General features: G+C 36.3%; 1 protein-coding gene across 3 annotated transcripts in view; it reads right to left on the bottom strand.

Moving 5' to 3' along the window:
- IFT74 (intraflagellar transport 74) overlaps nt 1–12894 on the bottom strand; it is a 98821-nt gene that overhangs the window by 77912 nt on the left and 8015 nt on the right. For all 3 annotated transcript variants that reach the window (XM_005683594.3, XM_018051891.1, XM_013965870.2), the window contains 5 exons: nt 9742–9790; nt 7506–7604; nt 7287–7347; nt 4222–4281; nt 2338–2399 (listed from right to left, as the gene is read on the bottom strand). In XM_005683594.3, coding sequence (XP_005683651.1) covers nt 2338–2399; nt 4222–4281; nt 7287–7347; nt 7506–7604; nt 9742–9790 — 331 coding nt within the window. The remainder of the gene's footprint in view (nt 1–2337; nt 2400–4221; nt 4282–7286; nt 7348–7505; nt 7605–9741; nt 9791–12894) is intronic.

Here is a 12894-nt window from a genome sequence, read left to right on the forward strand (position 1 = left end):
AGGGGACCCTATCTCACTCAGCCTTAGTTACAATAGATAGAAGTTTTGAAACTGCTAACATTTTCAGGACAAAGTACCATATTTTAAGAACATTTTTCTTAATCAATGAACCAAACAGACAGAGAAACCTACATCATCATTAAATTTATAATCTGTGAGTTATCTTTTTGGATAAAATATCTATAAAACACATACATATAACATTTACAGATCTGACCGGTGCATTATATAGGTTTGCAGATAAATGCAAAAATAAATGAGGACAAAATGTTCTAATGCTCTCTTGGAGTTGAAGCTTCAATACTTTGGCCACCTGATGTGAAGACCTGACTCACTGAAAAAGACCCTGATGCTGGGAAAGATTGAAGGCAGGAGGGGAAGGAGACGACAGAGGATAAGATGGTTGGATGGCATCATCGACTCGATGGACATGAGTTTGAGCAAGCTCCGGGAGTTGGTGATAGACAAGGGAGGCCTGGTGTGCGGCAGTCCAGGGGGTTGCAAAGAGTCGGACATGACTGAGTGACTGAACTGAACTGAAATGTTCTAAACTATATAAGGTCCTCAATGAGTTATAGTTTATTATATTTTATTTTTTAGACACCTAAGAAAGTATTTTATATGAATATTTGTTAACTGGTCTAAAACCAGAGCAACAAGAAGGAAGCTTTCAAGTATGTGTCTGGTTACCACAAATATGGGATTTTCTTTGCAAAAGGGAAGAGATTTCCAGTATATTTGTAATTTAAGATAGTACTTTATAGGAGCATCAAATGATAGACAGGGGAAGAGATTTCTTTGTTTTTAATGAAAAGAAAATTACCTTCCTTTACCTTTCAAATAATTCATCCTTATATTTTAACATCTTATTTTTCATCAAGTTTTTACTGTACATGCGGAGGTAATATGACAGTATTTTTGATGTTATAGAATTTTGGTTATTTGGGTTAATTATTATCCCTGCTCTCAAGGAAATTAATATTGTTAAGTTTATGGAACAAAATGTGTACAGTGTTTGTACAAAATAGCTCATCTTCTGTTTGCACTGCTTTAAACAATAATTAAAGTCAAAAAGTCAATAAAGAATAATTACGTTAACTACTGATAACGTCTGAATATTTGTGTCCCTCCAAGGTTCATATGTTGAACGAAAGGTAATGGTGTAAAGGTTGGGAGGTGATTAGGTCATGAGGGTAGAGTCCTCATGAATGGGATTAGTAAGTGCCCCTTATAAGAGATCCCAAAGAGCTTCCTAGCTCTGTCTACCATGTGATGATATCACAAGAAGGTATGAACCAGAAAGAGGGCCTTCACCATAACAGGACTATACTGCTGCCTTGATCTTGGACATCCCAGCCTTCAGAACCCTGAGCAACACATTCCTGTTGTTTATAAGTTACCAAGTCTATGATACTTTGTTACAGTGGCCCAAATGGACTAAGATCTCTATATTACGTCCACTTATCTTTGTAGGCATTACTGTCACTGCCACACTTACCTTATCATCAAAGTCAAAGTTACTTGGGAGCTTCCCAGGTGGCTCAGTAGTAAAGAATCTGCCTGCCAATGCAGGAGACCTGGGTTCAATCCCTGATTTGCGAAGATCCCACATGCCACAGAGCAAATAAGCCCATGCACCACAACTACTGAGCCTGTGCTCTAGAACCCAAAGCTACAATTACTGAGCCCAAGCGCCACAACGACTGAAGCCAGCATGCCATAGAGCCTGTGTTCCCCAATAAGAGAAGCCACCACATGAGAAGCAACTAGAGAGCAGCCCCCGTTTGCTGCAACTGGACAAAAGTTCACACAGCAACAAAGACTCAGTACAGCCAAAAATAAATAAAATTATTGAAAAAAACAGATTTAAAAACAACAGTTACCTGGTATTTGGTCTTTAACCAGGTTATATATATAAAGATGCACATACAACCTACATCTATAAAGTAGATTACTAACATAACAACTAATTATCAATTAGTAAGTGAATAATAAAATAATATAAATAGCCCATAGAATAATAAAGTGCATTTCATTAGATCGGGGCTTAAATCTCATAATTTGAATTAGTTAAGAAGTTCAAGTTAAAATTGCAAATGGCAGAGATGCTCTTATCCACCTTAGATTTAAAACTCAGAGAGGTAGAAAATTTATCTAAATGAAGACAACAGATACACTAACAATGCAGTCTGTATTGCAAACATTCAACTTTTTAAAATTAGAAAATGCAACAGGGAAAAACAATGAACAAAACTAAAGAAATAAATGATTCAGAAGTTAAACTACCTATACAGGTCACTTATAAATCTGTTTGATTTCTAAATGGATTGTACTCACGCTTGTCTTTCGGTGAATATAATATCCATACTTTGTGTTTCTCGATCATTTTGAGCTTTAAGCTGAAAAAAGAGTTAACTGAAAAGTCAGTGATAAAAAAGTACCATTAAGCCAAACTATCTCTTTAAAGCTCATTCTGACTATGAATCAATTAGAGATTATAAAAATAATCCTAATGCCACAGGCAAAGTTTTAAAAAATGCATATACTTTACTTAACAAACCACTACCAACACCAAATACAAAGAAACACTCTTTTCCACAGGCATTATAATCTCACACCAAAAATATTCATTGTTTACTGACCTGTTAAGTAATCTAATGTAAACTTTACTTATGTAAACAGAATTTCAAGATATCATTAAGTGTTCAATAGTGGATTAGTAATATGTCAAATCTAGACCCAAGGCAAGTTTTCTTAAATCATTTAGGATTTTACCTGAGTATTCCTATTTGACTCAACCTGCACATAGTCAGTCTAGACTTTGGACCTAGCGTCTGTCTACAATGCAGGAGACCTGGGTTCAAGCCCTGGGTTGGGAAGATCCCCTGGAGAAGGAAATGGCAATCCCATTGCCTGGAAAATCCCATGGACAGAGGAGCCTGGTAGGCTACAGTCTATGAGGTGGCAAAGAGTCAGACATGACTGAGCAACTTCACTTTCACTTTCTTTCTCATAACGAAAAGAACACAACGTTTTCACTTTTTATATTTGGCATTAAAAACACGGTTTTTAAATTGAGAATTCTCCTGTGTTTTAAAGTTAAGAAGTTAAGAACTTCACTACATTATTATTGCTTTTGTGCTTATTCACTCAGTTGTGTCCAACTCTGCGATCCCATGAACTGTAGCTCACCAGGCTACTCTGTCCATGGGGACTCGCCAGGGAAGAATACTGGAGTGGATTGCCATGCCCTCCTCCAGGGGATCTTCCCAACCCAGGGATCAAACCCAGGTCTCCCACATCGCCGGCGTGTTCTTTACCAGCTGAGCTACCAGGGAAGCCCCAAAGTTTAGAAGAGTCATTTTATAAATCCTATGCTTTTATAGTCTTTGTATAGATAAATAATAAACTATATAAATTTTATTTATTTTCTTCCAAATATTTATAATCAATTAAGCTGCTGCTGCGGCTAAGTCGCTTCAGTCGTGTCCGACTCTGTGCGACCCCATAGACGGCAGCCCACCAGGCTCCCCCATCCCTGGGATTCTCCAGGCAAGAACACTGGAGTGGGTTGCCATTTCCTTCTCCAATGCACGAAAGTGAAGAGTGAAAGTGAGGTCGCTCAGTCGTGCCCAACTCTTAGCGACCCCATGGACTGCAGCCTACCAGGCTCCTCCGCCCATGGGATTTTCCAGGCAAGAGTACTGGAGTTGGTTGCTATTGCCTTCTCCGATCAATTAAGCTAGCTATTATCATTTTATTACTTTCTACCAAATACTCGTTAAGAACACCGAATACAATTTCTCATTTACTAATCAAAAGTACTGTTATGTCTGGCATCATATGGCAATTATTCATTTTCTCCTTTTCTAATACAACTCTTCACTGAGTACTCAGCTCCATGTGCACAAACATTAAACCAGAAGTATTGCAAACTAATTTATATACAAGGATATATGGATGGGACTCCTAACTAATACTGAATGAGAGATCAGTTCTAACACAGCCTTGTAGAAAGACACTAAAGCATCCACTTGAGAGAGTCAACCAACAGGAAGAAATTTTAAAAGAGCAACTAAGGGAACTCAAATATAACAGTAGTCTTTAGGATCAGAGTAATACCTATCTTCATGATATATAAGGTTTTATCAAGTTACTTCCAGATATAAATGCTTTATTTTAGAGAGGCTATGTAGATCAACTGCTTATAAATTTTCTTACCATGTTGTAATCATTCATTACTTCTTCCATTTCAGTATTGGTATTAAGTTTATCTGCCAACTGAAAATGAAAGTACAAAAAAATATTCTATTAGTCTTCATAAATCCTCTCTACAATCCACAATATAGGTATTCAATCTTACAAATAAGTAGTTATTTAAGTATTACTACTTCCAAGACAAAACAAATATGAGCTACTTAAATAAGCACATTCTATGCATTAGAGCAATCAACAAACTACATTTTCAGGGAGGAAAAGTAAGCAGTAAAGAACTATTCTTCCTGCAGATAGTACCTCAAACAGCTTTGCCTTCTCTGAAAAGATGTCTAACCTTATAAAGAAGGATGTTGAGAAGACAAAATTTGGGGGAAGATCTTTCTCCTTTTTTTCCCCAGAGGGAAGAAATGTTAATGGATTTACAAATTTATACCACTGAAAATGTAAAATGATTTAATCTTTTAAAAATTATTAAAAAATTAAATTGAAAAAAAATCTACAGGGCAAGGCACAAACAGAACACTTCAAACAGAAGCCTACTTCAAAAAGTCAGGCAAAAAAAAGTTAGGCAGTGACAACAACAGCAAATGTATTTACCTTGTGCCAAACCTTGTTCTGAGCCTATTATATGTATTGTTTCACTTAATTATCACAAGTATACTATGAAGTAGATATTATAATCCATATTTTGCAGATATAAAAATTTAGCAAGTTGTCAAAGCAGAATTTGAACAGGAAGGCTACTAAAAGCAAACTATCTGGATGTAATTGACTCTAAGAGACTAAACTTTTCTAATGTAATATATATTTCTATATATAACATTTTCAACTGTGATATGGTAACAAGTGCTCGTTATTGTTATTGTTCAGTTGTGTCTGACTCTTTGTGACGCCATGGACTGCAGAATACCAGGATTCCCTGGCATTTACCACCTTCACAGTTTGCTCCAACTCAGGTAATATTGAGTCAGTGATGCCATGCAACCATCTCATCCTGTCATCCCTTTCTCCTCCTGCCTTCAATCTATCCCAGCATCAGGGTCTTTTCCAATGAGTCAGTCTTCACATCAGGTGGCCCAAGTGTTGGAGCTTCAGCTTTAGCATCAGTCCTTCCAATGAATATTCAGAGTTCATTTCCTTTAGAATTGACTGGTTTCATCTCCTTGCAGTCCAAGGGACTCTCAAGAGTCTTCTCCAACACCACAGTTCAAATGCATCAGTTCTTCAGTGCTCCACCTTCTTTATGCTCCAACTCTCACATCCATACAAGACTGCTGGAAAAACCACAGCTTTGACTACAAGGACCTTTGTTGGCCAAGTTACATCTCTGCTTTTTAATACATTGTCTAGGTTGGTCATAGCTTTTCTTCCAAGGAGCAGGTGTCTTTTAATTTCATGGCTGCAGTCACCATCTCCAGTGATTTGGGAGTCCCCAAAAATAAAGTCTGTCACTATTTCCACTGTTCCTCCATCTATCTGCCATGAAGTCATGGGACCAGATGCCATGACCTTAGCTTCCTGGAGGATAATGCTGCTGCTGCTGCTGCTAAGTCGCTTCAGTCGTGTCCGACTCTGTGCGACCCCATAGGCGGCAGCCCACCAGGCTCTCCCGTCCCTGGGATTCTCCAGGGAAGAACACTGGAGTGGGTTGCCATTTCCCTCTCTGGATAATAATGCTAATAAGATCTAATATTTACTGAAACCTTACTCTGTGTTAGATAACTGGCTGCTGCTGCTGCTGCTAAGTCGCTTCAGTCGTGTCCGACTCTGTGTGACCCCATAGACGGCAGCCCACTAGGCTCTCCTATCCCTGGGATTCTCCAGGCAAGAACACTGGAGTGGGTTGCCATTTCCTTCTCCAATGCATGAAAGTGAAAAGTGAAAGTGAGGTCGCTCAGTCGTGTCCAACTCTTAGCGACCCCATGGACTGCAGCCTACCAGGCTCCTCCACCCATGGGATTTTCCAGGCAAGAGTACTGGAGTGGGGTGCCATTGCCTTCTCCAAGATAACTGGCTAACTAAGTGCTTTCTCTGTATTAGATAAAAACCTACAAACAGCACATTTTACACATTATTAATATTTTTATAACAAGTAACTTGCATAATTTATTCTCATATAACTAAAAATCCCTTTCTCTGTCTTTTATATTTTATAAAAAATTATTTTTCTCATATTTAGAAGATCATTTACTAAAAACGTTGCACAGAACTATATGGATTATACTGTGAAAATATACTATTAATATAATCAGAAATTCTGTTTGTGAGTCCAATATAATAATATCAAGTAGGTAGAGTATAAGGTACCTAATCATTATGGTGGAATATTTCTTACTTTGTGTATCACTATTTTTAAATTGGAAAAGTGAGATAAAGTTTACAGTAAGTTCCGAGACCACTGCTGCCTAAAGTACCCACAGAGTAGGAAGAAAGAAAATTCTGAAACATTAGAAATGTTCATGGGGCCAAGATTACTCCAAAGATTGAGCCAGTAATCAACACTGCAAACAAGATCGTTTCTTCTGGAAATCCACACTAGGAAGCTTCTACTGGAAGTCCACATTAGGAAGCAAAACTGTGATTATATTAGATGCTCTATTGTGACAGAAGACAAACACTGTATTTTGAATGAAATGGAAGGATAAAGGCAAGTTTGGTACTAAGTAACTAAATTTTTAAAATGTCATGATGACAACACTCTGTAGAAAGATAAAAGTATTGTTAAAGCAGTGACATTGCTAGTACTCAATACATTTTATCTACTCTAAAAAATATTATTTTTAAATTGTTAGGGAAAAAAAGTATCCATGTTCTGTATTTTTAAGTGTTTTTCTTTTAAAGGCTGGAAGAATACCTATTAATCTATAAAGCCAAAATATTTCTTGGGAGGGAAAGTAGGGATAAAGCAAATATATACTTTAATCTCTACATCTGGTATGGTTTCAATCTTTCTATGCATGTATTCATGCATTATTTGGTATTTAACATTAAAATGTTTTGGCATTTTCTAAAGTGGTAAAAAGCAATGAAAATATTCAAAAGAAATTCTCTCAGAAAAGACCAAATACCATGTTGTAGTCTGCTAGTTGTCCTTGAAACTCTTTTATTTCAACAGCTAAAGTCTCAGCTCTGTAAATATAAAATACATTCATAAATACATAAATAGGCAGATGAACATTATGAATATTATGTTTACAAATTTAGTACTAAAATTCTGAAACATATTACATCAAATGTTACTCACAATAAAAATATACCTTGCATACTTTAACTGCAAAATTACTCACCTCTTTTCATATGACAAATACACTGAATTCTCTTGATTGTACATTTCTATTTCTTTCTGAAGTTTATTGATTTCTGTTGTGAGTTCACTTATTTTACTTCTAATGGAAAGAAATAAAGAAATTAGTAATGCTTCCAATCCAGAAAACAGTCTCTCTAGTTAAACAATAATCGGTTTTGTGAAATTTCACTAAAAAAAGAAAAACAATTTAAGCAGCTTATTTTATTAAGGTGGTATACTCCAACTGAGAAATTGATAAAAGTTCTCTATTCATTAAAAAAGATGAAATGGAAACCTGGACAAATTGGTACAATCTACAGACAGAAGTAAGTATCTAACTGTCACTCTCACAATTCTTGCTACCCTCTAGAATACAGTTTTTCAAGAGCAGCACTATGGACATTTTAGGTCTTTGAATAATACTTAAAACAATACTTTCTGTACACTGTAAGATGCTTAACCATCTCTCTGGTATGGATGCCAATGACACATCACCCAAATCCAGTTATGACAACAAAAAATGAGTCTAAAAGTTGCCAAATATTCCTTGAGGGGGCAAAATCACTGCCAGTTGAGAACCATTGTTCTTCACTCAATTAACATAAGTAGGTAATTGTAATTATTAGTACAGAAGCACAAATCCTGGAGAAGAGAGGCTATGTGATGGTGAGAAATAGCTTTATCACCTTTCCTTCTTTTGATTAAAAAGTGACTAGATATCAAAACTGATGGCCTCACTCTCATTCTTACTGATGTCAGCTTTTTTTTTTTTTTTTTTAGAATTTAACTGTCTATAGATTTTATTTTATTTTTTTATTTTATAATGACATTTAATCCACTGGCATTTTATTTATTTATTTTAACCATTTATCATTTATTTATTATCATTTTCTTTTTACTTTACAATATTGTATTGGTTTTGCCATACATCAACATGAATCCGCCATGGGTGTACATGTGTTCCCCATCCTGAACCCCCCTCCCACCACCCTCCCTGTACCATCCCTCTGGGTCATCCCAGTGCACCAGCCCCAAGCATCCTGTATCCTGCATCGAACCTAGCCTGGCGATTCATTTCTTATATGATATTAACATGTTTCAATGCCATTCTCCCAAATCATCCCACCCTCTCCCTCTCCCAGAGTCCAAAAGACTGTTCTATACATCTGTGTCTCTTTTGCTCTCTCACTTACAGGGTTATCGTTACCATCTTTCTAAATTCCATATATATGCATTAGTATACTGTATTGGTGTTTTTCTTTCTGGCTTACTTCACTCTGTATAATAGGGTCCAGTTTCATCCACCTCATTAGAACTGATTCAAATGTGTTCTTTTTAATGGCTGATGTCAGCTTTGAGGATAGATGGGAGAAAACCTTCCCTTCTCTTATTAACTTCTAGGAGTTTGAGGATCAAAAAGATTCAAGTAACTGAACAGCAAAAGAATTAAGAAGGACTAAAAGAAAGAAAACAGAGATTTCAGGATACAATAGAAGGATGCATTAAATAGAATGCAAGTAATAGGGAAAGAAGACACAGAGGATGAACCAACCAGAAAATAAAGTAAAATGGAAAAATGGAGATAGGCTAGTAGGGCATCTGAGCAGAGAAAAAAGTAGGTAGAGAAAGAGAAAAGAGTTGTTAATTTAGAGCTGCATACTTAAGAGATACATAACAAACTAATGAATTAAATAAAATTAGGTCACAGTTATAGCAATTGACTAAATATATACTTATGTAAAACTCTTCAGTAATTATTATAAATAAGTATATATATTTTATGGAGAAGGAAATGGCAACCCACTCCAGTATTCTCGCCAGGAGAATCCCATGGACAGAGGAGCCTGGTGGGCTACATACAGTCCAAGGGGTCGCAGAGTCGGACACAACTAAAGCAATTTAGCAGGCATGCATATACATTTTATCATTCATACACATATCTATGAATAATATATTTCAGAATACTTAGTGAAAGAAGCATAAAATATTCTTCTCATTAGATGAAAAACAGTGAACTGGAAATATATAGCTCACATACATTCTAATACATAAAATTTAAAATCTCAGCCTAACTATACCACCACCATTTGTGATGACATCTATTTAGAGCCAAATTAACCATAAATTATGTCAGAATACAAAATAATCTTAAGAATTAATAGATATTTAACTATCTCAGTAAGTACTATAGTTAAAACTTCACGATCATTCATAGAAAAAAAAAGTATATAACATACCGAAGAAGTCCAAGATAGTAAGATTTGTCTAAAATTTGCCTCTGGGGACCTAAAAAAAATTTTTAGATATTAGTGTTCAGTTTGAAAATGCCACCACATTACCAAATCCAAAGCGCAATCAGAATTACACTCAACAATTCTCTAATAGCTCTTACAAATGTCCCAGTAAGTCTAAAAATCTGAAGGAAGCAATGAAATAGAAAAGAGAACTAATATCGTAGCATCATGACATAATGGAAGCCTGAATTAAGATCACAAAGATGGGACTAGATGTTGGGCTGTTAAGAGAGTGGATTCAAAACAACCAAGAAAAACATTGGACTCTACTGGTTAGGGTGACTGAATGGAAATGAGGACTAATGGGGTCTAGAACAGGACTAACCAAGAGAACATTCTGCAACAATGGAAATATTCTATAGCAGCATTGTCCAATAAGTAGCTACATGGGAATACTGACCACTTGAAACATGGCTGGTGGTATGTGAAAAGAAGAGAAGTGAAAAGCAAAGGAGAAAAGGAAAGATATACTCATTTGAATGCAGAGTTCCAAAGAATAGTAAGGAGAGATAAGAAAGCCTTCCTCAGGGATCAATGCAAAGAAATAGAAGAAAAATAATAGAATGGGAAAGACTAGAGATCTCTTCAAGAAAATGAGAGATACCAAAGGAACATTTCATGCAAAGATGGGCTCAATAAGGGACAGAAACGGTATGGACCTAACAGAAGCAGAAGATATTAAGAAGAGGAGGCAAGAATACACAGAACTGTACAAGAAAGATCTTCAGGACCCACATAATCACAAAGGTATGATCACTCACACTCACCCAGAGTGGGACATCCTGGAATGTGAAGTCAGGTGGACCTTAGGAAGCATCACTATGAATAAAGCTAGTGGAGAAGATGGAATTCCAGTTGAGTTATTTCAAATTCTAAAAGATGATGCTGTGAAAGTGCTGTACTCAATATGTCAGCAAATTTGGAAAACTCAGCAGTGGCCACAGGATTGGAAAAGGACAGTTTTCATTCCAATTCCAAAGAAAGGTAATGCCAAAGAATGCTCAAAATACCGCACAATTGCACTCATCTCACATGCTAGTAAAGTAATGCTCAAAATTCTCCAAGCCAGGCTTCAGCAATACGTGAACCATGAACTTTCAGATGTTCAAGATGGTTTTAGAAAAGGCAGAGGAACCAGAGATCAAACTGCCAACATCCTCTAGATCATGGAAAAAGCAAAAGAGTTCCAGAAAAACATCTATTTCTGCTTTATTGACTATGCCAAAGCCTTTGACTATGTGGATAACAATGAACTGTGGAAAATTCTGAAAGAGATGGGAATACCAGACCACCTGACCTGCCTCTTAACAAATCTGTATACAGGTCAGGAAGCAACAGTTAGAACTGGACATGGAACAACAGACTGGTTCCAAATCGGGAAAAGGAGTATGTCAAGGCTGTATATTGTCACCCTGATTATTTAACTTATATGCAGAGTACATCATGAGAAATGCTAGGCTGGAGGAAGCACAAGCTGGAATCAAGATTGCCGGGAGAAATATCAATAACCTCAGATACGCAGATGATACCACCCTTATGGCAGAAAGTGAAGAAGAACTAAAGAGCCTCTTGATGAAAGTGAAAGAGGAGAGTGAAAAAGTTGGCTTAAAACTCAATAGTCAGAAAACTAAGATCACGGCATCTGGTCCCATCACTTCAGGACAAATAGATGGGGAAACGGGAAACAGTGGATACAGTGTCAGACTTTATTTTATTGGGCTCCAAAATCACTGTGGATGGTGATTTCAGCCATGAAATTAAAAGATGCTTACTCCTTGGAAGGAAAGTTATGACCAACCTAGACAACATATTAAAAAGCAGAGACATTACTTTGCCAACAAAGGTCCATCTAGTGAAAACTATGATTTTTCCAGTAGTCTTGTATGGATGTGAGAGTTGGACTATAAAGAAAGCTGAGTGCCAAAGAATTGATGCTTTTGTACTGTGGTATTGGAGAAGACTCGAGAGTCCCTTGGACTACAGGGAGATCCAACCAGCCCATCCTAAAGGAGATCAGTCCTGAGTGTTCATTGGAGGGACTGATATTGAAGCTGAAACTCCAAAACTTTGGCCACCTGATGCAGAGAGCTGACTCATTTGAAAAGACCCTGATGCTGGGAAAGATTGAGGGCAGGAGGAGAAGGGGACGACAGAGGATGAGATGATTGGATGGCATCACTGACACAATGGACATGGGTTTGGGTGAATTCTGGGAGTTGGTGATGGACAGGGAGGCCTGGCATGCTGTGGTTCATGGGTTGGAAAGAGTCAGAGACAACTAAGCAACTGAACTGGTAAAATACTTTTATTTTAACTAATTTTAGTTAATTTAAATAATCACAAACATTTGTATTTGTAAAAATACAAATAATTTATATTACAAATACAAATAGCTATTGGCTATCACAATGGACAATGTAGGTTTAGACTACAAATTTCTCAATGTAGGCAAGAGATTATGATTTTATATAATTTTTCAGAGACTTTTTAGGAACACAATCTTACATTTCAGTAGGACTAAAAAAGCATCCATAGGTTAAATGTTCCAAACCTTGAGAGAGGTGAAATGCCCTGCATGGCATGAGAGAAAAGACTAGGCAGTACTGACTGAAATCCATGCTGAGAAGAGGGAGAGAATGTCTCACTAGAATGGGAAACGAGGCACTGGAACAGGTAACAGCAAAAGTCACAGCAGATAGGGGTACATGCTGGTAACAGAACTTTTCACATAAGGTTTTGAACTATATTTGTAGAAAATGACTGTTTTCTTCAATAATACTTAAATTATTAAATAATACTTAATATTTAAGTATTAAATATTAAGTAATACTGGTTATTTAAATAATACTGGTTCTTATTAAATAAGAATCTTATTTAATCTTAAATAATTAAATAATAATTATTAAATAATTAATAATACTGGTTCTGTTTTAAAGGAGAAATTAATATAGTAATAAAATTTGATGAGTTCTCTTAGAATTGCACCCTTAAGGTTTCTGCCCTTAAGGTTTTTAAATAAGAAATAGTAAACACATAAACGATTCTGTGAATACAGTTTTAAAGACTAAACAACTACAAAATTTTGAGTCATTTTCT

Source organism: Capra hircus, chromosome 8 (assembly GCF_001704415.2).
Source record: "Capra hircus breed San Clemente chromosome 8, ASM170441v1, whole genome shotgun sequence".
Classification (NCBI taxonomy): Eukaryota; Metazoa; Chordata; class Mammalia; order Artiodactyla; family Bovidae; genus Capra; species Capra hircus.